This window comes from Procambarus clarkii, chromosome 40, assembly GCF_040958095.1.
Source record: "Procambarus clarkii isolate CNS0578487 chromosome 40, FALCON_Pclarkii_2.0, whole genome shotgun sequence".
NCBI lineage: Eukaryota > Metazoa > Arthropoda > Malacostraca > Decapoda > Cambaridae > Procambarus > Procambarus clarkii.
In genome coordinates this window covers 30504468-30527251 of record NC_091189.1, presented here as the reverse complement: position 1 = coordinate 30527251, position 22784 = coordinate 30504468, and the positions used below count along the sequence as shown (strand labels likewise).

General features: G+C 44.1%; 1 protein-coding gene across 10 annotated transcripts in view; it reads left to right on the top strand.

The window, feature by feature from the left end:
• The first annotated feature begins 420 nt into the window (after positions 1-420).
• Positions 421-22784, top strand: part of LOC123757993 (eukaryotic translation initiation factor 4 gamma 1) — a 189598-nt gene continuing 167234 nt past the window's right edge. For 3 of the 10 annotated variants that reach the window (XM_045742085.2, XM_045742083.2, XM_045742081.2), the window contains exons 1-3: positions 421-665; positions 16847-17103; positions 18484-18643. In XM_045742085.2, the coding sequence (XP_045598041.2) occupies positions 440-665; positions 16847-17103; positions 18484-18643 (643 nt within the window). In that variant the 5' untranslated portion in view covers positions 421-439. The remainder of the gene's footprint in view (positions 666-16846; positions 17104-18483; positions 18644-22784) is intronic. The other 7 variants (XM_069338924.1, XM_045742084.2, XM_045742082.2 and 4 more) reach the window with 3 other exon arrangements.

The window sequence follows — 22784 nt, the reverse complement described above, 5'->3', positions numbered from 1 at the left end:
GTGCTATAGTGCCAGTGGCCGCCGCCTGCGCCAACTTTGCCCGCAGTTCGCTACAGAGGATGTAAGAGCAGCAGATGTTGGTCTATGCTAGCATTGGTCGGGATACAGTATCAGCCGGTGATATTGATTAGTCTGTTGAGAAGGATAGTTGAAATGTGTTGTGGGGAGTGGAGCGAGCCCGGAGAGTGATGCAGCGAGAGATGGGTGGCTCTCTGTGGTTGTGGTGACAGTCTCATCTAGTAGTGGTGACACTGACCTTCTAGTAGCACCTCCCGCCGGTGTAAGTGCCATGGCTTTAGCCACAAGTTTGGCAGCGGCGCCTCACTGTGAAACTACGCCTTTTAGAGTGCATAGTGCGGTATGATAGAGTAATCTGAAAACAACTAGAGATGGTGTGGAGGTGGGGTGGTGGCGACGGCAAGGCGTGAGGGTGGCCGGGATGCAGCATCCGCCTTCTGTGCCTCCTACAGCACCACCTTCGGGGTATATGTACCCGTGGCTGCCTCCAGCGCCAATCGTGCCGATATATGAGCGCCTCACCACACATTTAGTGCGGCACGACACACTAGACTTGCTACGGTGCCCCACCCTACTGCCCAACAAGGGTCCTCCCTACCAACAACAGTACTGGCGTCACAAGCACAGGTTCTCACACAGGTTTCCAGGTAGGTGTGTGCTCCCGTGGTGCTGGTGCGGCCATACACTATGGGTAAACACAGTGGCGAGAGGGAGCGAGGCTGGGAGCAGGAATGTGGATGAGGGCGGATCCATGGGAAGCTCCCCAACCCTTCTTCCCTCTCCAGCTGGCCTTGCGCGCTTAATGCACTCTTTCCAGTATATTGTGTGTACGTTTTCTATTGTGCCTCTCAATACTAAATGTTCTGCACGCGCTTTAAAGGCGCATTGTAACATGTAGTCATTCATGAGCCAGTCACAGTCTCCCAGGCTTGCTCAAGCTTTTTGTCAATTATTACTTAACCATGCTATTTGTTTTCTCTAAAATGTATAAATACATACAAACACGCACACACCTAAATAATAATAATAATAACGATAATTTATGTGAAATGCATTTGAAACGTGATAGTGGCGTGTTCGTAGGTACACACTTTAAATTATATAAAGCCAGGGCATATTTTCGTGCTGAAAATGAGCCGTTCATTGTTGCGTGGGCGACATTACACAAGTGAAATATTAGTGTGTACTGTGACCTCACTAGACAGGACTGTGAGAGGCAGCATCAAGTGAGGCAGACGTGTGAGCATGTGCGGCACCAAGCTTACTCATGCCCATCACATCTACCACCTAACACACGGCTCGTCTGGTCACTTGATAACGTCATGACAGTTGCTCGGGTCATTGACTTGTGATGAACTTTGATCCGTACTAGTACTCCTTTAATGACTGTGGTACACCTTGCTAAGTCACCACACTGGCTTCTGTCTTCCTGCTGGGTTACTTGGGCTCTGCTCACACCCTAAACACACGTGTGCATCCACATAACCCACCTAATCTAGAGGCAGAGTCATAGAAAAGGTTAATATTACAGTCTTTAAATTTGTTGTAATGCATCATATTTTTAACGGACGAGTCGATAACTTAAAAAACGGACGTACTAGGAGAGAAATTGAAATTGAAATAAATTTATTAAGGTAAAATACACTCAAAGAGATGAGGTAGCTCAAGCTATTCTCACCCCGTTCAGTACATCGTGTTAATACATACATAGACACACATCACAAACAATAAACATATTACCAAACACTGAGAGATGAACATGTACATTTCCTTACTAGGAGAGAGGATGGTGTCCCACCAGACGCCTGCAGCTTTAAAGTTTTAATTCCCGTTGTCAGCGACTGGAAGCCTGCACTTAAGCTTATTGATGTCCCACTATGAGTCTAGGGCAACTACTGACCTTCACCAGGAAGCACCCTACAACAGTTGCCTACCTCTCGGGTACATATTTACTGCTAGGTGAACAGCGGCATCAGGTGAAACATGTCCTACCATTCCTGTCTCGTCCGAAAATGGAACCCGGGATCCTGGATTGTGAGTAAAGTGTATGGTGACACTCTCGGTGATGATTTCCACTAGGAGCTGAGGTTACGGGTAATACAGTTACCCAAGGTAGGATGGAACATGACCAAGAGGTTAATGATACATCAACACAATATACAGCACGAAACACTGGCTTTAAGATGAAGTTTATACGTATTTTGGAAAGACCTGGGTAAATATTGACGTGGTAACTGGGGTACTGATTTGTGGAACAGATAACAGGCGGGTATCAAGAAAGTGTTTCACACGTGGCTGCCTTGTGCTGGTTCCCAGAATCAACGTCCCCGCGGCCCGGTCTCTGACCAGGCCTCCTGGTTGGTAGATTGGTTAACCAGGCTGTTGTACGTGGTTGCTTCCAGCCTGATGTATGAATCACAGCCTGGATGATCAGGTATTCTTTGGAGGGGTTTATAAAGTTCTCTTCACCGTGAGAGGTTGGCCAGTTATGCCCCTTATGTGTAGCAGGAGAGTGTTCTATAAAGTCTCGGACCCTTTATGACTTCTCCTTTAGCGTACCTATTCTACCTCTGCTTTTCAGTGGGGCTATTTTGCACATCCTGCCATGCCTGCTTGTTTCACGTGATGTTATTCCCACGTGTAGATGCGAAACCAGTCCCTCTATTATTCTTCACGTGTATATTATTACATCTCTCATTTCCGCTCAAGAGAATATAGACTTAACACTTTTAATAGGTCCCAATTTAGATGCTTTGAGTGAGTGGATTCTGACAGTAAAGGATCTTTGTACGCTCTCCGTGTGAGCAATTTTTCTGGCTCTGACTGGGGCTTTTGGCGTGCCACAATATTCCACCGTAGAGAGCACTTGTGTGTTAACGTATCATCAGTGGTGTGACATGTACCGTGTTTGGAAGGTTCTTGTTATCCAACCTGTCACTTTTCTTGCAGTCGTGACAGCTACTTTGTATTCTTTAAAGGTAAGGCCTTTACACATGATTACTCCTTTTATCCTCTACGTTGCTTTTTGGTTCAACAGTGTGATTTAACTGCGTTTTATAAATGCTTTCCATTTTTATGTTTTCGTTTTTGTTCGTGTAATGCGGGAGCTGGAGCTTATCTTCATTAAACATAATGGTATGACTCGTTGAAAAACCCGATCAATATCAGAGTGGAGATTTGCTGTGTCCTCTAAGTCTGTTGTCTACTCTCATGAAAATCCTTGTATCATCTACAAATGCTGCTAGCATTATAACACACACACCAAAATAGCGTGATGCATCAACTGAACACATCCACAAGCGCTGTGTGGATTTGTTTATTCGATAGCATTATGTTTTGTGTACTCGCCTAGGTGTGCTTGCGAGGGTTGAGATTGTGCTCTGGTCCCCACGTGTCCTTGTCTCTGATATGAGGATGAGAAAAAGTACCAGAACAAGTATGGTACCTTGGCGGGACTGATCTTTTCATGGTAGATAATTCGAATTTTACTTTGTTGACTATTACACTCTCGTCCTATTCGTTAGGAAATTAAAGATCTATCTCCCTAATTGGCCAATAATTCCTCTTGAGCGCATTTTGTGTGCAATAACACCATGGTCACATTTGTCGAAAGCCATTGCAAAGTCTGTATGTTACATCTGCGTTTTGTTGGCCTTCCATAGCATCTAAAGTCATGTCATAGTGACCTACCAATTGTGGGAGACGGGAGCGCCCTGTTCTGACCCCGTATTGTCCGGGGTTATGTAAAAGTTGTGATTCCATGCGATTTGTAATCCGGCTTCTTATCATAAAAATCTTTGAAAGAGTGCTGTGTGAAGTTATCGCTATTGGCCTATACTTGTTTGCATCTGTTTTACTATTTCCTTTGTGACGTGGCGCGATCTCCGCTGTTTTAAGTGTTGGTGATAATACCAGTATAAAGGCTCCGTCTCCAAAATGTTTAGTACCTGTGATACTGGTCTTTTGCACTTCTTAATGAATATAGAATTCCAGGAATCTGGGCATGGTGCAGAGTGCATGGGCATGCTGTCTATGGCTACTCACAAGGCCAGTGAGGTTAGGGTAACATGTGATATATGGTTCCATGTTGGTGTTACATTGATAGAGAATTAGTTTGGTTCATTGACCTTCAATGTGTTCAGGGGTGTTATCTCATCCAGGTACCATATACCTGGTGTGCACCTGGAGTGCGTGCGGAGTGTTAGAGCTGTTCCAAGCTCTAAGTCCGGTGCCAGACTTAGAGCTTGGAACAGGCCGTTGCTGGGAGCGGCCCGCAGACCCACACATCCACTACAGCCCGGTTGGTCTGGCACTTGATGGAACTTGTCTGTTTTGTTCTTGTAGTCCACCTTGTCAGGTGCCTGACAGCTGGGTGGACAGCGCTTCGGATTCGTAGTCCTGAGGTTCCGGGTTCGATCTCCGGTGGAGGCGGAGACAAATGGGCAAAATGTTTCTTTCACCCTGACGCCCCAATTACCTAGCAGTAAATAGGTACCTGGGAGTTAGTTGCTACGGGCTGCTTCCTGGGGGTAGAGTCCTGGTCGAAGACCGGGCCGCAACGACACTAAGCCCCGAAATCATCTGGAGATAACCTTTGTTCCGACAATATTTCTTATAGTTGCTGGTAGGATATAGAACCACGATGGGGCTCTGATGTTTGTACAGTGTTCTCTGAGTGCGCCTCTTCCCCTCACTGGTTCTATTCTCATTATACTTCCATTTCGTTCGTTTCAGTGTAGTATTTTAATATAAATTTGGGACCTAGCTTTCCAGTATTTTCCATGTTTATATTATGTGATAATCTTTCGTCTCCTTTTGGGGTGCGAGTATTGACCATCCGTGAGTGAGGGTGGTGCTGCGGGGAGTATTGACCTGGGAATGGGCCTCGTGCTGTGGGAGAAGCGGTAAGATTGGCCTGGCTCACTGGCCTGGCCCACTGGCCTGGCCCACTGGCCTGGCCCACTGGCCTGGCCCACTGGCCTGGCCCACTGGCCTGGCCCACTGGCCTGGCCCACTGGCCTGGCCCACTGGCCTGGCCCACTGGCCTGGCCCACTGGCCTGGCCCACTGGCCTGGCTCACTGGCCTGGCTCACTGGCCTGGCTCACTGGCCTGGCTCACTGGCCTGGCTCACTGGCCTGGCCCACTGGCCTGGCCCACTGGCCTGGCTCACTGGCCTGGCTCACTGGCCTGGCTCACTGGCCTGGCTCACTGGCCTGGCTCACTGGCCTGGCTCACTGGCCTGGCTCACTGGCCTGGCTCACTGGCCTGGCCCACTGGCCTGGCTCACTGGCCTCGCCCTGCTCATGGTGACCTGGAAAAGTTCACCCCCTTTATTGACCTTCATCTTTGATGTTTACCATTCTGGATGTTAATGGTATTTGTAATTATTTAATATTGTTTGTCAAACTATTTGCCCCCCATCCCCCCCCCACACACGCCTCGAAGATTCCCCCCCATATGCCTCGTCCTCCCCCCCCCCCCCCTCCACATGCCTCGCCCTTCCCTTCCTCCTCCTCCCCCCCCCCCCCCACGTCTCTCCCAATTCCCATCCCCCACACGATATCCAACCATATGCACCAACTCCCATCACCCATAAACAACTAGCCCAACCTTTGACAGCTATACCCCACAAACACAAATGCAATCCTTCACTAACCTCCATTTTCCTACGATTTCGTAGATTTCGAGCCATACAGCCCCGCTGCGAGCCACACCTTCCCTCAACCACCCACCTAACCCCCACACATAAGTCACGTGCCCATAAACACCACCTACACACTTCCTGCCCAAACCTTCCGTCATCGCACCCCACATACACCCACTGTAGTACGTGTGACCACCTGGCAAACATTGCTGCCTCATTAAAACATAACTAAGGACTCTTTCAGAGCAGTCAGTACAACCTATGGGACAAATCGACTTGAGAATGGTCCAGGACGGACCGAAACGTCGTCGTCCCTTCACCTTCTAGTGCGTGGTCTGGTCAAGATATGGGACAAATTACCAGGCGTCACATAATACTGGATATAAATAGGAGAGGCCTCGTATGGGCCACTAGGCCTTCTGCAGTGTATTGTATGGTGTTCTTGTGGTAAACCGATACTGGTGTTGCAGCACCCTCCCTGAATCTGTACTTTGCGCTGAACTGAGCAAACATGTAAAAAGCACAGAGGTTTAAGCCACGAAAATAGGTTAAAGGAACTAAATCGCGTAGCTGTAGAGAATGAAACAATACTGAGGGGGGGGGGAATAGACAAGGTGGGCAATGCGTCCGTCTCCTTAAATTGAGACAAAAGTAAGACAAGACAGGAGGAAACTGGATTCACAAGTAGTAGATGTAAGAATATTATCAACGTTACTCACTGTTGCACACTACAGATACGACTCGCCTAACTGGGCTTACTCAAGACGGAGATAGCCTTTGAAATTATATAATTAACAATTACATCATGGTCGGATAAAATTTGACCATGATGTAATTGTAAACACAATGGGCATGGAAGAAATCAGTGGCAGAGTGAAGATATATCTAGCGTTCACCACCGTGGTTTATTAAGGAAAATTATTACGGAAAATATTGCGGAAAATGCGCTAAATGAAAAATGATTCGATGTCAATACAACTTTTTTGACTAGTTGTATATAAAATTTGGTTCAACTGGCTCAACTCTCAGCATTGTGGCATAAATAGGAAGGGAGGAAAAAATATTGAATTAAATTTTCCAAAATGGTCAAAAATTATCAAACAAAAGTGTCAACTGAAATAATGTCTATGACTCTAAGCTGTCACAATAGCATATAATAAGCTATTTTAATCGGTTTTATGCAAAAAAAAAATAAATAAAAATGAAAAATAGATTTTTTGTTCATATTGTTTATCAACCGATTTGCATGAAACTTGTACACCTTCCAGAACGTGTGCCTATCTGTAAAGATGCAAATTTTGGAGGAAATTGGTTGAAGTCAACGTCAACCACAGGTGGCAGAGTCCTTGATCTTATTTATTTTCAAGTAACATAAAATTGCATCTCCTTTTTCATTTTTTCAATTTACATGAAATTTACACCTTATATGTAGAGTTGACGTCTCTACAATAATGCTAAGACACTTTATTCCCAAGTTCATTTATTGATATTATAAATCTTTGCAAACATAAAGTATTGGCATATATTTTTGGGGGAACTTTGACTACTTGTATTGGTAAAACTAAACATATTTTGGATAATCCCTATTTAGCCAAATGCTTTATCATATGCTAATATGATATACGAGTGTCATAGAAATTATGTCATTTGAAACTTGTGGTTGTAGTTAATTATTGAAAATGTGTAAAATTCGTTGGAAAAACAAAACAAAAAAGAAAAATATATCTCTCCTTTCTATATATTGTGCGATATTGAAACGTAAACAGTTGCAGCCCTTCTTATATACAACTAATTAAAAAAGTTTGGTTGACATTAAACAACAATTAAAAAAGCGTAATACGACCCCCTTAAAAGGATTAACGTCCACCTCTGGGGTCTTGCTAGGGACGGACTAACGTCCAACTGTGGGACTTATCAAGGTGGGGGGGGGGACTAGCGTCCACACCATTCCTCTCATTTGATTGTTAGTCATCATTAACATATAATTATGTAATATTTTGTATGTCCGGATCATTTCCTGTTTGTCACCGTTCGTGTGAGACGAGGCTCTGCTCCCTCAGTCTGTCTTCCCAGTTCAGCCCTAAATCATGCCACACAAACCTTCTTAGTTGTCAGCTGACGGCGACATTTTCAAGGTTGTCGTCGGCATCAGAGCAGCAAAAATTGACTTTTTTTTTTTTTGCCCTTCGTTTAGTTTTTGTTTCTTCTCACATATGACAAATCCTGCCATTTTATTTTTATTTATCCCTCTACATACTTGAGTATTTTGTTTCCAGCTCTCATCTTTCCTAACAAACAAAGGGGATATTAATAGGGTATTAAAAGTATCAAGACAAGGCAGAACGCGAAACAATGGGTATAAATTGGGTAAGTTTAGATTTAGGAAAGACTTGGGTAAATGTTCGGTAACAGGGTTGTTGATTTGTGGAACCAATTACCGCGTAACGTGGTGGAGGTGGGGTCCCTCGATTGTTTCAAGCGCGGGTTGGACATGTATATGAGTGGGATTGGGTGGTTATAAATAGGAGCTGCCTCGTATGGGCCAATAGGCCTTCTGCAGTTACCTCTGTTGTAATGTTGCTAAGCCTTGCGTGTCACACGCTGCTTGTTATCTACTCTGGCCATGTCGCCGAATGCTTTTGTACGTTGTGATTCTCACTCCACGCGGGTTCGAATTCCTTTAGTCAGGAATTCGCTTATTACCTATTGATTAACTGGCGCAACAATTTCTGGGTGTCGTGTGCTAGTGCTATCATACCGTCATACAAAGTTGTCCGACGCTGCCTCGTGTAATTGTGGTGCACTTATGGGTGGTGCGCTCGTGTGTGTTGTGCGGTTAGTGGCGTCCATGCGTTACTGGCTGGGGGGGGGTGCGTCCTTGGCCTCATTCGTCAGTCTAGGCTGTGAGGGAACTAGTGTTAATATTTTAAAGGCTGCTGGTTTCCTTGTAATGTGTCGGGTGTTTGGTTGTGTTTAGTGAGGGTGGTGTTTAGTGAGGGAGGTGTTTGGTTGTGTTTAGTGAGGGAGGTGTTTGGTTGTGTTTAATGAGAGATGTTTGGTTGTGTTTAGTGAGGGAGATGTTTGGTTGTGTTTAGTGAGGGAGGTGTTTGGTTGTGTTTAATGAGGGAGATGTTTGGTTGTGTTTAGTGAGGGTGGTGTTTGGTTGTGTTTAGTGAGGGTGGTGTTTGGTTGTGTTTAGTGAGGGTGGTGTTTGGTTGTGTTTAGTGAGGGAGATGTTTGGTTGTGTTTAGTGAGGGAGATGTTTGGTTGTGTTTAGTGAGGGTGGTGTTTGGTTGTGTTTAGTGAGGGAGGTGTTTGGTTGTGTTTAGTGAGGGAGGTGTTTGGTTGTGTTTAGTGAGGGTGGTGTTTGGTTGTGTTTAGTGAGGGAGGTGTTTGGTTGTGTTTAGTGAGGGAGGTGTTTGGTTGTGTTTAGTGAGGGTGGTGTTTGGTTGTGTTTAGTGAGGGGTGGTGTTTGGTTGTGTTTAGTGAGGGAGGTGTTTGGTTGTGTTTAGTGAGGGAGGTGTTTGGTTGTGTTTAGTGAGGGAGGTGTTTGGTTGTGTTTAGTGAGGGAGGTGTTTGGTTGTGTTTAGTGAGGGAGGTGTTTGGTTGTGTTTAGTGAGGGAGGTGTTTGGTTGTGTTTAGTGAGGGAGGTGTTTGGTTGTGTTTAGTGAGGGAGGTGTTTGGTTGTGTTTAGTGAGGGTGGTGTTTGGTTGTGTTTAGTGAGGGGTGGTGTTTGGTTGTGTTTAGTGAGGGAGGTGTTTGGTTGTGTTTAGTGAGGGAGGTGTTTGGTTGTGTTTAGTGAGGGAGGTGTTTGGTTGTGTTTAGTGAGGGAGGTGTTTGGTTGTGTTTAATGAGGGAGATGTTTGGTTGTGTTTAGTGAGGGTGGTGTTTGGTTGTGTTTAGTGAGGGTGGTGTTTGGTTGTGTTTAGTGAGGGTGGTGTTTGGTTGTGTTTAGTGAGGGTGGTGTTTGGTTGTGTTTAGTGAGGGAGATGTTTGGTTGTGTTTAGTGAGGGAGGTGTTTGGTTGTGTTTAGTGAGGGAGGTGTTTGGTTGTGTTTAGTGAGGGAGGTGTTTGGTTGTGTTTAGTGAGGGAGGTGTTTGGTTGTGTTTAGTGAGGGAGGTGTTTGGTTGTGTTTAGTGAGGGAGGTGTTTGGTTGTGTTTAGTGAGGGAGGTGTTTGGTTGTGTTTAGTGAGGGAGGTGTTTGGTTGTGTTTAGTGAGGGTGGTGTTTGGTTGTGTTTAGTGAGGGGTGGTGTTTGGTTGTGTTTAGTGAGGGAGGTGTTTGGTTGTGTTTAGTGAGGGAGGTGTTTGGTTGTGTTTAGTGAGGGAGGTGTTTGGTTGTGTTTAGTGAGGGAGGTGTTTGGTTGTGTTTAGTGAGGGAGGTGTTTGGTTGTGTTTAGTGAGGGAGGTGTTTGGTTGTGTTTAGTGAGGGTGGTGTTTGGTTGTGTTTAGTGAGGGTGGTGTTTGGTTGTGTTTAGTGAGGGAGATGTTTGGTTGTGTTTGGTGAGGGAGGTGTTTGGTTGTGTTTAGTGAGGGAGGTGTTTGGTTGTGTTTAGTGAGGGAGATGTTTGGTTGTGTTTAGTGAGGGAGGTGTTTGGTTGTGTTTAATGAGGGAGATGTTTGGTTGTGTTTAGTGAGGGTGGTGTTTGGTTGTGTTTAGTGAGGGTGGTGTTTGGTTGTGTTTAGTGAGGGTGGTGTTTGGTTGTGTTTAGTGAGGGAGATGTTTGGTTGTGTTTAGTGAGGGAGATGTTTGGTTGTGTTTAGTGAGGGAGATGTTTGGTTGTGTTTAGTGAGGGTGGTGTTTGGTTGTGTTTAGTGAGGGAGGTGTTTGGTTGTGTTTAGTGAGGGAGGTGTTTGGTTGTGTTTAGTGAGGGTGGTGTTTGGTTGTGTTTAGTGAGGGAGGTGTTTGGTTGTGTTTAGTGAGGGAGGTGTTTGGTTGTGTTTAGTGAGGGTGGTGTTTGGTTGTGTTTAGTGAGGGTGGTGTTTGGTTGTGTTTGGTGAGGGAGATGTTTGGTTGTGTTTGGTGAGGGAGATGTTTGGTTGTGTTTAGTGAGGGTGGTGTTTGGTTGTGTTTAGTGAGGGGTGGTGTTTGGTTGTGTTTAGTGAGGGAGATGTTTGGTTGTGTTTAGTGAGGGAGATGTTTGGTTGTGTTTAGTGAGGGAGGTGTTTGGTTGTGTTTAATGAGGGAGATGTTTGGTTGTGTTTAGTGAGGGTGGTGTTTGGTTGTGTTTAGTGAGGGTGGTGTTTGGTTGTGTTTAGTGAGGGTGGTGTTTGGTTGTGTTTAGTGAGGGAGATGTTTGGTTGTGTTTAGTGAGGGAGATGTTTGGTTGTGTTTAGTGAGGGTGGTGTTTGGTTGTGTTTAGTGAGGGAGGTGTTTGGTTGTGTTTAGTGAGGGAGGTGTTTGGTTGTGTTTAGTGAGGGTGGTGTTTGGTTGTGTTTAGTGAGGGAGGTGTTTGGTTGTGTTTAGTGAGGGAGGTGTTTGGTTGTGTTTAGTGAGGGTGGTGTTTGGTTGTGTTTAGTGAGGGGTGGTGTTTGGTTGTGTTTAGTGAGGGAGGTGTTTGGTTGTGTTTAGTGAGGGAGGTGTTTGGTTGTGTTTAGTGAGGGAGGTGTTTGGTTGTGTTTAGTGAGGGAGGTGTTTGGTTGTGTTTAGTGAGGGAGGTGTTTGGTTGTGTTTAGTGAGGGAGGTGTTTGGTTGTGTTTAGTGAGGGTGGTGTTTGGTTGTGTTTAGTGAGGGGTGGTGTTTGGTTGTGTTTAGTGAGGGAGGTGTTTGGTTGTGTTTAGTGAGGGAGGTGTTTGGTTGTGTTTAGTGAGGGAGGTGTTTGGTTGTGTTTAGTGAGGGAGGTGTTTGGTTGTGTTTAATGAGGGAGATGTTTGGTTGTGTTTAGTGAGGGTGGTGTTTGGTTGTGTTTAGTGAGGGTGGTGTTTGGTTGTGTTTAGTGAGGGTGGTGTTTGGTTGTGTTTAGTGAGGGTGGTGTTTGGTTGTGTTTAGTGAGGGAGGTGTTTGGTTGTGTTTAGTGAGGGAGGTGTTTGGTTGTGTTTAGTGAGGGAGGTGTTTGGTTGTGTTTAGTGAGGGAGGTGTTTGGTTGTGTTTAGTGAGGGAGGTGTTTGGTTGTGTTTAGTGAGGGAGGTGTTTGGTTGTGTTTAGTGAGGGAGGTGTTTGGTTGTGTTTAGTGAGGGAGGTGTTTGGTTGTGTTTAGTGAGGGAGGTGTTTGGTTGTGTTTAGTGAGGGTGGTGTTTGGTTGTGTTTAGTGAGGGGTGGTGTTTGGTTGTGTTTAGTGAGGGAGGTGTTTGGTTGTGTTTAGTGAGGGAGGTGTTTGGTTGTGTTTAGTGAGGGAGGTGTTTGGTTGTGTTTAGTGAGGGAGGTGTTTGGTTGTGTTTAGTGAGGGAGGTGTTTGGTTGTGTTTAGTGAGGGAGGTGTTTGGTTGTGTTTAGTGAGGGTGGTGTTTGGTTGTGTTTAGTGAGGGTGGTGTTTGGTTGTGTTTAGTGAGGGTGGTGTTTGGTTGTGTTTAGTGAGGGAGATGTTTGGTTGTGTTTGGTGAGGGAGGTGTTTGGTTGTGTTTAGTGAGGGAGGTGTTTGGTTGTGTTTAGTGAGGGAGATGTTTGGTTGTGTTTAGTGAGGGAGGTGTTTGGTTGTGTTTAATGAGGGAGATGTTTGGTTGTGTTTAGTGAGGGTGGTGTTTGGTTGTGTTTAGTGAGGGTGGTGTTTGGTTGTGTTTAGTGAGGGTGGTGTTTGGTTGTGTTTAGTGAGGGAGATGTTTGGTTGTGTTTAGTGAGGGAGATGTTTGGTTGTGTTTAGTGAGGGAGATGTTTGGTTGTGTTTAGTGAGGGTGGTGTTTGGTTGTGTTTAGTGAGGGAGGTGTTTGGTTGTGTTTAGTGAGGGAGGTGTTTGGTTGTGTTTAGTGAGGGTGGTGTTTGGTTGTGTTTAGTGAGGGAGGTGTTTGGTTGTGTTTAGTGAGGGAGGTGTTTGGTTGTGTTTAGTGAGGGTGGTGTTTGGTTGTGTTTAGTGAGGGTGGTGTTTGGTTGTGTTTAGTGAGGGAGATGTTTGGTTGTGTTTGGTGAGGGAGATGTTTGGTTGTGTTTAGTGAGGGTGGTGTTTGGTTGTGTTTAGTGAGGGGTGGTGTTTGGTTGTGTTTAGTGAGGGAGATGTTTGGTTGTGTTTAGTGAGGGAGGTGTTTGGTTGTGTTTAGTGAGGGAGGTGTTTGGTTGTGTTTAGTGAGGGAGATGTTTGGTTGTGTTTAGTGAGGGAGGTGTTTGGTTGTGTTTAGTGAGGGAGGTGTTTGGTTGTGTTTAGTGAGGGAGATGTTTGGTTGTGTTTAGTGAGGGAGGTGTTTGGTTGTGTTTAGTGAGGGAGGTGTTTGGTTGTGTTTAGTGAGGGAGGTGTTTGGTTGTGTTTAGTGAGGGAGGTGTTTGGTTGTGTTTAGTGAGGGAGGTGTTTGGTTGTGTTTAGTGAGGGAGATGTTTGGTTGTGTTTAGTGAGGGAGATGTTTGGTTGTGTTTAGTGAGGGAGGTGTTTGGTTGTGTTTAATGAGGGAGGTGTTTGGTTGTGTTTAGTGAGGGTGGTGTTTGGTTGTGTTTAGTGAGGGAGATGTTTGGTTGTGTTTAGTGAGGGAGGTGTTTGGTTGTGTTTAGTGAGGGAGGTGTTTGGTTGTGTTTAGTGAGGGTGGTGTTTGGTTGTGTTTAGTGAGGGTGGTGTTTGGTTGTGTTTAGTGAGGGAGATGTTTGGTTGTGTTTGGTGAGGGAGATGTTTGGTTGTGTTTAGTGAGGGAGATGTTTGGTTGTGTTTAGTGAGGGAGGTGTTTGGTTGTGTTTAATGAGGGAGATGTTTGGTTGTGTTTGGTGAGGGAGATGTTTGGTTGTGTTTAGTGAGGGTGGTGTTTGGTTGTGTTTAGTGAGGGGTGGTGTTTGGTTGTGTTTAGTGAGGGGTGGTGTTTGGTTGTGTTTAGTGAGGGAGATGTTTGGTTGTTTAGTGAGGGAGGTGTTTGGTTGTGTTTAGTGAGGGAGGTGTTTGGTTGTGTTTAGTGAGGGAGGTGTTTGGTTGTGTTTAGTGAGGGAGGTGTTTGGTTGTGTTTAGTGAGGGAGGTGTTTGGTTGTGTTTAGTGAGGGAGGTGTTTGGTTGTGTTTAGTGAGGGAGGTGTTTGGTTGTGTTTAGTGAGGGAGGCTGGTGAAGATGGTTGATGAAGATGGTTGATGGTGATGAGGAAGGAGGAAGTGGTGGGTCTTAGCTAACCTGTTACCTGCTAGTGGCTACAGGGAAGTAGGTTGTAGATCACTATGCCCTCGCCTACCTTTTGTACCTCTTGGGTTATAATTTAACTCTTCTCATGTTTAAATTTTAAGGTTATTCTGACCTTAAAGGTGTGGCTGGAGGAATCTTTCACAACATCTTTCAGGTTCACTTGACGTTCACCATCATACAGAGTATGATGGGTGTGTGTCGTACCTGCTTGATGGGGTTCTGGGAGTTGTTCCACTCCCCAAGCCCGGCCCCGTGGCCAGGCGCTACTTGGGAAAGTTTGGTCCACCAAAGAAGAGTTTTTTTTTTTTTTTTTTTTTTTTTTTTAGCGGCCCACAGTCCCCCACACCCACCACAGCCCGGTTGGTCCGGCACTTCTTGAAGAAAACTATCTAGTTTTCTCTTGATGTCCATGGTTGTTCCGGCAATATTTCTTGTACCTGTACTCGCTGGGAGGATGTTGAACAACCGTGGACCTCTGATAATAAAGGCCTTCAACCTTTATTAACATGCTTTTGTGCAGCTGCCCCTAGACTATATGAAGGAGAGTACGAAGTGTCAGAAGGGCTACATGGTGCTAAAAATCCCCATCACACAGAATGGTTAGTCATAGAGGCATGTGATCAGTAGTCTGCACTGGCACACTCTGGGTGTATTATGAGGATATCATGAACACAAGAGTGAATAAGGCAGCAGTGATACTGAGTCTTCATCTCACAGGGTGGTTAATCAGAGGCTTATATAATATATATATATATATAATAATATATATAATATGAGGTACATCTGCGTTAGTGCAGCTACCCTAGACTACATGGAGTGGAGTGAGCCTGGTAAGTATTTTTAATCAGAGGCGTTTCCATTTCGTTAGTAAAAAATCTAGGGCTCTACTAACCACCTTTCATAGATTACGTGGGTTATCTGCAGCTTGACTGGAGAGGGTCTCTGGAGTGTAACACCACTCTATTGTAACACCACCCTAAAGTGTACCACTATAATGGAACACTAAACTATCCTGAGTAACACTTCCTCATCGGTTGCACTTAAGAACACTGTTATGAGCTGACATATGATGGTTACACCGGAACCAAAGGTACACTGCCAATAAGGAAATGCTAACACAAGGATTAAATACGCTGCCACCATCTGCCTTTGACCATTGAAACTATATCAAGCAACGAGGCAAGAAACATTGCTTGACTAGGAGAGTACTTTCTATGACTGTCATTAATTATGAAAATGGTTGTCAGCCACTATATCCAAAAGGCTAAGAGGATTCAACAATTGACACAGACGGGAAATTTAACGAGTTTATTGAGACCAAAATTATGTCAATCACTACTTATACATGCTACACTAACACTGGCAAAAAGTTAAGAAATTTGGACATGGAACAAAAACTCAAGAGATCACACACATTACCTTAAGCTATCTCTCTCCCGGGCTGAGATGTTCTTCACAGCCCCGCTTTCGATCCCGGTGTACCGCCCTCTGCCTTTCCTATGTTCCTACAGGCCCTCTATATACAACCCCCACAGGGGGAGGGGGAGATCTGCTGTTGCTACCCACCAAAAGTGTACAAACACTCAAGAAATATTTCAAAAAGCTTGTTTGACATTCACCATACACTCTTCAAGAGAGGAGTTATTAATTACATATGTGACTGACCTCTGACCTGGCCAAAAGGGGGAGATCCAGGGATGTTTACACATAAGAATCTGGAGTCTAATTTCCTTGCATGAAATATTACATACTTGAAACTATGCTGACTAAGACTAACCCAGGAATTTTTAATCAATATACAAGATAAACCGGAGGTCATCTGGGCTGACCTCTTGGAGAAGGCTTCCCTGGGTGTGAACTCTGAGGGGGGGGAGGTCCTGGGTGTTACAGGAGTTCTTCTGCTCCTCGAGACTGGATAACTTGGTACAACAGGGTGTTGCTTACAGCTGCCTGTAGGCCACTACAGTCTGTTGGTCCAGTACTTCTTGCAAGAACTTATCTAATTTGTTCTTGAATTCCACCATTGTTCCAGCAATGTTTCTGGCGAGTCGCTATTATGCTCAATTATCTCATAATAGGACCCAAAGGACCGACCCCGACCAACCTGCCTGTCCCGTACCCCAGACCATTCACTCTGCAAAGTATGGTGAGGCTAGTCTCAAGCATATGGCTTCCAACATCAGTCAAACAAACAGGCAAACACATTGTCTCTTAGGTATTTACTTGTGTAAATACTTGTAGAAATGTGCCAGTATAAATGGAAAGAATTTTCATTGTATAGATATTGCCTAAGTAAGAGAATTTCACTTGTGAATTTTCTGAGGGTCTTGGAGATATTGTTTGAGTTGGTTTGGTTTTAATGAAAAGGGAATTCAGAACATTATTGTATTTAATAAATGGCCAAAGTGATGTTTTTCCTTAAGTTGTGCTCTAAAATAATTAATAAAAGAAAATACCATTTTTTCTCACATACAATACAAAGCTCTGCATAAGACATACTCCTGTTTTACAAGGATATTTTGTGGAATTTTTTAAGTGCTTCATTTAATCATTCTAACAAGTAAATTTTTTTTTATTTATATACAATAGTTCTTGCATTCTTGTACAGCCGCTAGCATGCATAGCGTTTCTGGCAGGTCCTTAATCCTAATTTTTCCCTGGAATACGACCCACCAAATCGTTTAACAACCAGGTGTTCCATTCACTGCTGGGTGAACAGAGGCTGCAGTTAAGGCTTGGTGCTTGGTCAATCCTTCCCGGCTAGGATACGAACCCAGGCCAAAGCACTCGCGAAGCGCTGGGCGAGTGTCCTACCACTGTGCCACTGGGACTGCTACATTATAATTTTTTTTAAGGTAAAACTGTCATAAAATAATGCAAGACGTAGTTTGTTCTCTCCGCCAGCAATTACCAAATGCATAATAATAATTCATGATTTCGTTGTTTCAGGTGATGTGGGTGGATTCAGTGGTGGGCCGGGTGGGGCTACTGGAGCGCAGCTAAGACTCAACCAGTACTCACCCCACCCACCTCCATCTAGTGCCCAGCAGCCTCAACCAGGACCTCCACAGCTTCGCACACAATCACAACCTCCATCCCACAATCCACACAACGCAGCAGCTGCGCCTCAAGTCCCACACTCACAGCATCACACACACACTCATGCTACATTAACACAGCACACACAACATCATCAAGTATTACAGGTATGGATTCTTAGCAGATGTGCTTTTTGTATTAGTACTTTATTACATTCAAATTACTAGGCTAATTCATTCACCTGAGCAGTAGGAGTCTTTGAGCCTCCTGGTGCCCGGTGGGGCGAGCCTCCCGGTGCCCGGTGGGGCGAGCCTCCCGGTGCCCGGTGGGGCGAGCCTCCCGGTGCCCGGTGGGGCGAGCCTCCCGGTGCCCGGTGGGGCGAGCCTCCCGGTGCCCGGTGGGGCGAGCCTCCCGGTGCCCGGTGGGGCGAGCCTCCCGGTGCCCGGTGGGGCGAGCCTCCCGGTGCCCGGTGGGGCGAGCCTCCCGGTGCCCGGTGGGGTGAGCCTCGCGGTGCCCGGTGGGGCGAGCCTCGCGGTGCCCGGTGGGGCGAGCCTCCTGGTGCCCGGTGGGGCGAGCCTCCTGGTGCCCGGTGGGGCGAGCCTCCTGGTGCCCGGTGGGGCGAGCCTCCTGGTGCCCGGTGGGGCGAGCCTCGCGGTGCCCGGTGGGGCGAGCCTCGCGGTGCCCGGTGGGGCGAGCCTCCTAAATATAATATATACCTACCTACCTACCTATCTACCTGCCTATATATATCGTCTACCTGCCTGCCTATCTATCTATTTGTGAAAATTTATCATTTTATATTCCAGTTTTGTTTTAAAGTACAGTACTTTAAATATATTTTTTAATGCATTTTATATTGTTTCTATATACATGTACTGTACATAAGGATCTCTTCTTTCCTTTGGAGCAAGGCGTAAAATCTGTATAGCTAAAAATAGAGAAGTCCTTGGTGGAGATGAATTCATTGTGGAATGGAATAGATTTGGTCCCAAGTATTCAGTTTGAGCAAGGTGTCATTACTCTGGTTTATGAGCACCTTAAACCAGAAAATATAAATATATAATGGATATTAATTCACCTTAACATAAACAGAGGAGGACGACAAAGTTAATCCAAGGAACTCTAAACTTCCTCTATGAAGAGAGAGAGAGAGAGAGAGCGCTTAATTTACATTCTCAAGAAAGGTAGAGAGTAAATGTGAATGTGGTAGAGGTATACAAAAGGATAAATGGGTACACTATAACAAAAGGGTTTTAATAGGGAGCTAAATATATAAAAAAGAAATAGATGAAAAAGCCACGGATACAAATTGGATAAGATGAAAGAAAGAAGATTGAATTCAATCACTCAGGTGATTGAAGAAAGGAATAGAGAAGAGGGAGGATGAAGGGGTAGAAGTGGGGTAGAGGGAATTTCAGTATTGTAATATCTTGCTTTAATGATGTATGCTGGTATAGGAGGCAATACCATCTCGATCATTCAGTGATTTAACCAAACACTATATTTTATTGTTATTTAAATTATTACCAATTTGTAATGTTTTGCAGAGTGGAGGAGTAGGTGGACACAGTAGTGGTGGAGTGGGCACAGGTGTGGGTCAGGTTGGAGTCCCACCTGGGCCCAGTCCTGCACCCCCGGGGCCGCCACACGACCTCAGTTCACAGTCCCTCCCTCCAGGATCATCGCCACAAATACAACAGGGTTCGGGTAAGCTGGATTTACATAATATGTTGGTGTTTCATATTCAAATTTACAAATACCTGGCTTTACGCACAGTTGAATGTTGCAAGTGCCACATTTCATTCTTTTCTGGGATTATGTTCTAATCAACTATTCAGTTGTGTATAGTTGATTGCAACATAATCACTCCAACTTGTATATGGGCAAATGCATTTAATTTAAATTTGTTTACAGTACAACAAATACCAAATGGGATGCGGTCCAAATGTCTTCATTATTCAGTCGCTCTGCTTGTAATAATAATTTCATTGCCCAAGTTTGTATTGTCTACTTCTGTCATTTCTTTTAACTTAAAACTTAATGTTACTAGTGGTCCTCTGGACAGCTATAGGTATTGGGTATATATGAGCAAGGCATAGAGCTGCTAGATCTGGCTTCCCCATAGTCACTGATAAACATGTAAGCATAGAATTTAGTTTAAAACTTTATTATCTCCTGTTTCTTTCGCAAATATTCTGTACTGGTACTCTATTCTAATTTTCCACTTTATTGATGTGTGCTTCATTTTCCTGTACTCCCCTGATAGGCAAACAATGCTTTGTTTGCCTATCAGGGCCTATGGGGACTAAGTTTTGGTTCTGAGGGTTTACCACTTATTGGTACCCAGTGCTTTTAACCATTGCACTGCTCTGCCTTAAATTATGACAAACCCGTGGTGTACCAAAAATAAATTCTTTGCAAAAAATGATTTGTCTTCCAAAAGTGTTAAATACCCTTCACTGATCGTATATGTTGAAAATATTGCACAAATGTACTTATTTTGGCCACAGTGGTGTCCAGAAAATGTTGTGTGATGTCACGGCTCGGTGGTCACCCGTGCCGTAGACTCCTGTTGGCAGTTGCGCACCAGCTGCAATAAGCGCGAGTTGCCATAATTATTTTTATTTTTTATTTTTTAATTTTTTCTGCACAATTACAAATGCATTTTTGTTTTTTTCTGGCTAATACTATGTATATTGAACACACTTAAAATATTCAGGCAGTAGAACATCTGAAGTTCAAAGAAACTGTTACATATATCACAAATGTGTCCACAAACATTGTTTATGTTTTCTATATATCATGTTCAATATTGTACTTTTACAACTTATTTACACACTGTACACTATCACAGACTATTTACATCCACTTCAATAAACAACATGAAAGTGGAAGATCCAGACAATTTCTTTATGCAGGATATCCAAACCCCTGTAAATATAACTGATATCAACACGACCGTACTAGACTTTGAAAGAGAAATTGAAAACATGCCCATGCATGCATCGAGAGAGTCGGGGGGAGAGAGAGCGAGAGCGCGTGTGCGCGCGAGGGACCTGTCCCCTGAAGCTCATATCAAGAGGATAACATCAGCAGCATATGCCAGGTTGGCTAACATAAGAACGGCCTTTAGAAACTTGTGTAAGGAATCTTTCAGAACAGTATATACCACATATGTCAGACCAATCCTGGAGTATGCGGCTCCAGCATGGAGTCCATATCTAGTCCAGCATAAGACTAAACTGGAAAAGGTTCAAAGGTTTACCACCAGAATAGTACCCGAGCTGAGAGGTATGAGCTACGAGGAGAAGAATTAAGGGGGACATGATCACCACATTCTCGATTCTCAAGGAATCGACAGGGTTGATAAAGACAGGCTATTTAACACAAGGGACACACACACTAGGGGACACAGGTGGAAACTGAGTGCCCAGATGAGCCACAGAGATATTAGAAAGAAATTTTTTAGTGTCAGAGTGGTTGACAAATGGACTGCATTAGGAAGTGATGTGGTGGAGGCTGACTCAGTTTCAAGTGTAGATATGATAGAGCCCAATAGGCTCGGGAACCTGTACACCTGTTGATTGACGGTTGAGAGGCGGGACCAAAGAGCCAGAGCTCAAACCCCTCAAGTACAACTAGGCGAGTACTCACTCACTCACGGTGACTTGAACTTTAAATCCATAGACTGGGAGGCATATGAAGCTAAAACAGAAGATTTTTGGACCTGTAGATTTGTAGACCTCATCCTGGAAACATTCTTGTATCAACATGTTAAACAAGCTACGAGGATGAGGGAAGGGGATGTTCCCTCCATGCTAGATTTGATATTTACCAGGAAGGAGGAAGAGGTATTTGACATTCAGTACCTTCCTCCCTTGGGAAAAATGACCATGTCTTTTTGGGAATAAAGTATGCAGTGCGTTATAATCTGGAAGAAAATAAGGAGGTTGAAGCAGTTGAAAAACCTGACTTTAGGAGAGGACATTATGGCCACCTTAGAAATTTTTTTAGCGAGTATAATTGGACAGACTTGATGCTAGACAAGGAAGTGAATGAGATGTATGTCAAGTTTTATGAAATATATGATAAAGGCACAAAAAAATTTATACCAAAACAGATGCAGAACTAGGAAACAGGATTGGTTCAATAGAAATTGCGAGAGGGCCAGAGACCAAAAGACACAAAAATGGAATCAATACAGGAAGAGGCCAAACCCCAAACATACCAGCGATACAAAGATGCGAGAAACAACTACACGGCAGTGAGGAGAGAGGCAGAAAGAAATTTTGAAAAAGGGATTGGAAACAAATGTAAAACAGAACCAGGTCTATTCTATAAATTCATAAACAACAAATTGCAGGTAAAGGATAATATTCAGAGGTTGAAAATGGGAAATAGATTCACGGAAAATGAAAAGGAAATGTGTGAAACACTGAACGAAAAGTTCCAAAGTGTGTTTGTACAAAATGAAATCTTTAGGGAACCAGACACAATAAGAATTCCAGGGAACAACATAGAGCACATAGAGGTGTCTAGAGATAAAGTGGAAAAAATGCTCAAGGAGCTAAATAAGAACAAAGCAGTTGGTCCAGATGGAGTTTCACCATGGGTTCTGAGAGAATGTGCACCTGAGCTCAGCATTCCACTTCAACTGATTTTTCAGGTATCCCTGTGTAGAGGAGTTGTAGCTGATGTGTGGAAAAAAGCTAACATAGTTCCAATCTACAAAAGTGGAAACAGGGAAGACCCCCTTAATTATAGACCTGTATCATTGATAAGTGTAATAGTCAAAATATTGGAAAAAATAATGAAAACTAAATGGGTAGAACACCTGGAGGAAAATGATATAATATCAGACAGACAGTATGGTTTTCGATCTGGAAGATCCTGTGTAATGAACTTGCTCAGTTTTTATGATCGAGCCACAGAGATTTTACAGGGAAGAGATGGTTGGGTTGACTGCATCTATCTGGACCTAAAAAAGGCTTTTGACAGAGTTCCCCATAAGAGGTTGTTCTGAAAACTGGAACATATTGGAGGAGTGACAGGTAAGCTACTAACATGGATGAAAAATTTCCTAACTGACAGAAAAATGAGGGCCGTAATCAGAGGCAAGGTATTGGATTGGAGGAATGTTAAGAGTGGAGTACCACAGGGTTCAGTTCTTGCACCGGTAATGTTCATTGTCTACATAAACGATCTACCAGTGGGAATACAGAATTACATGAACACGTTTGCTGATGATGCTAAGATAATTGGGAAGATAAGAAACCTAGAATATTGTCATGCTCTTCAAGAAGACCTGGATAAAAAAAATAAGTATATGGAGCAACACTTGGCAAATGGAATTTAATGTGAATAAATGCCATGTTATGGAATGTGGAATTGGAGAACATAGACCCCACACAACCTATATATTATGTGAGAAATCTTTAAAGAATTCTGATAAAGAAAGGGATCTAGGGGTGGTTCTAGATAGAAAACCGTCACCTGAGGCCACATTAAGAACATGTGCGAGGAGCCTATGCTACACTTTCTAACCTCAGAATTACTTTTAAATACATGGATGGAGAAATACTAAAATTGTTCACGACTTTTATTAGACCAAAGCTAGAATATGCAGCGGTTGTATGGTGCCCATATCTTAAGAAGCACATCAACAAACTGGAAAAGGTGCAACGACATGGCACTAAGTGGCTCCCAGAACTGAAGGACAAGAGCTACGAGGAGAGGTTAGAGGCATTAAATATGCAAAAACTAGAAGATAGAAGAAAAAGAGGCAGTATGATCACCATGTTCAAAATAGTAACAGGAATCGATAAAATTAGTAGGGAAGAATTCCCGA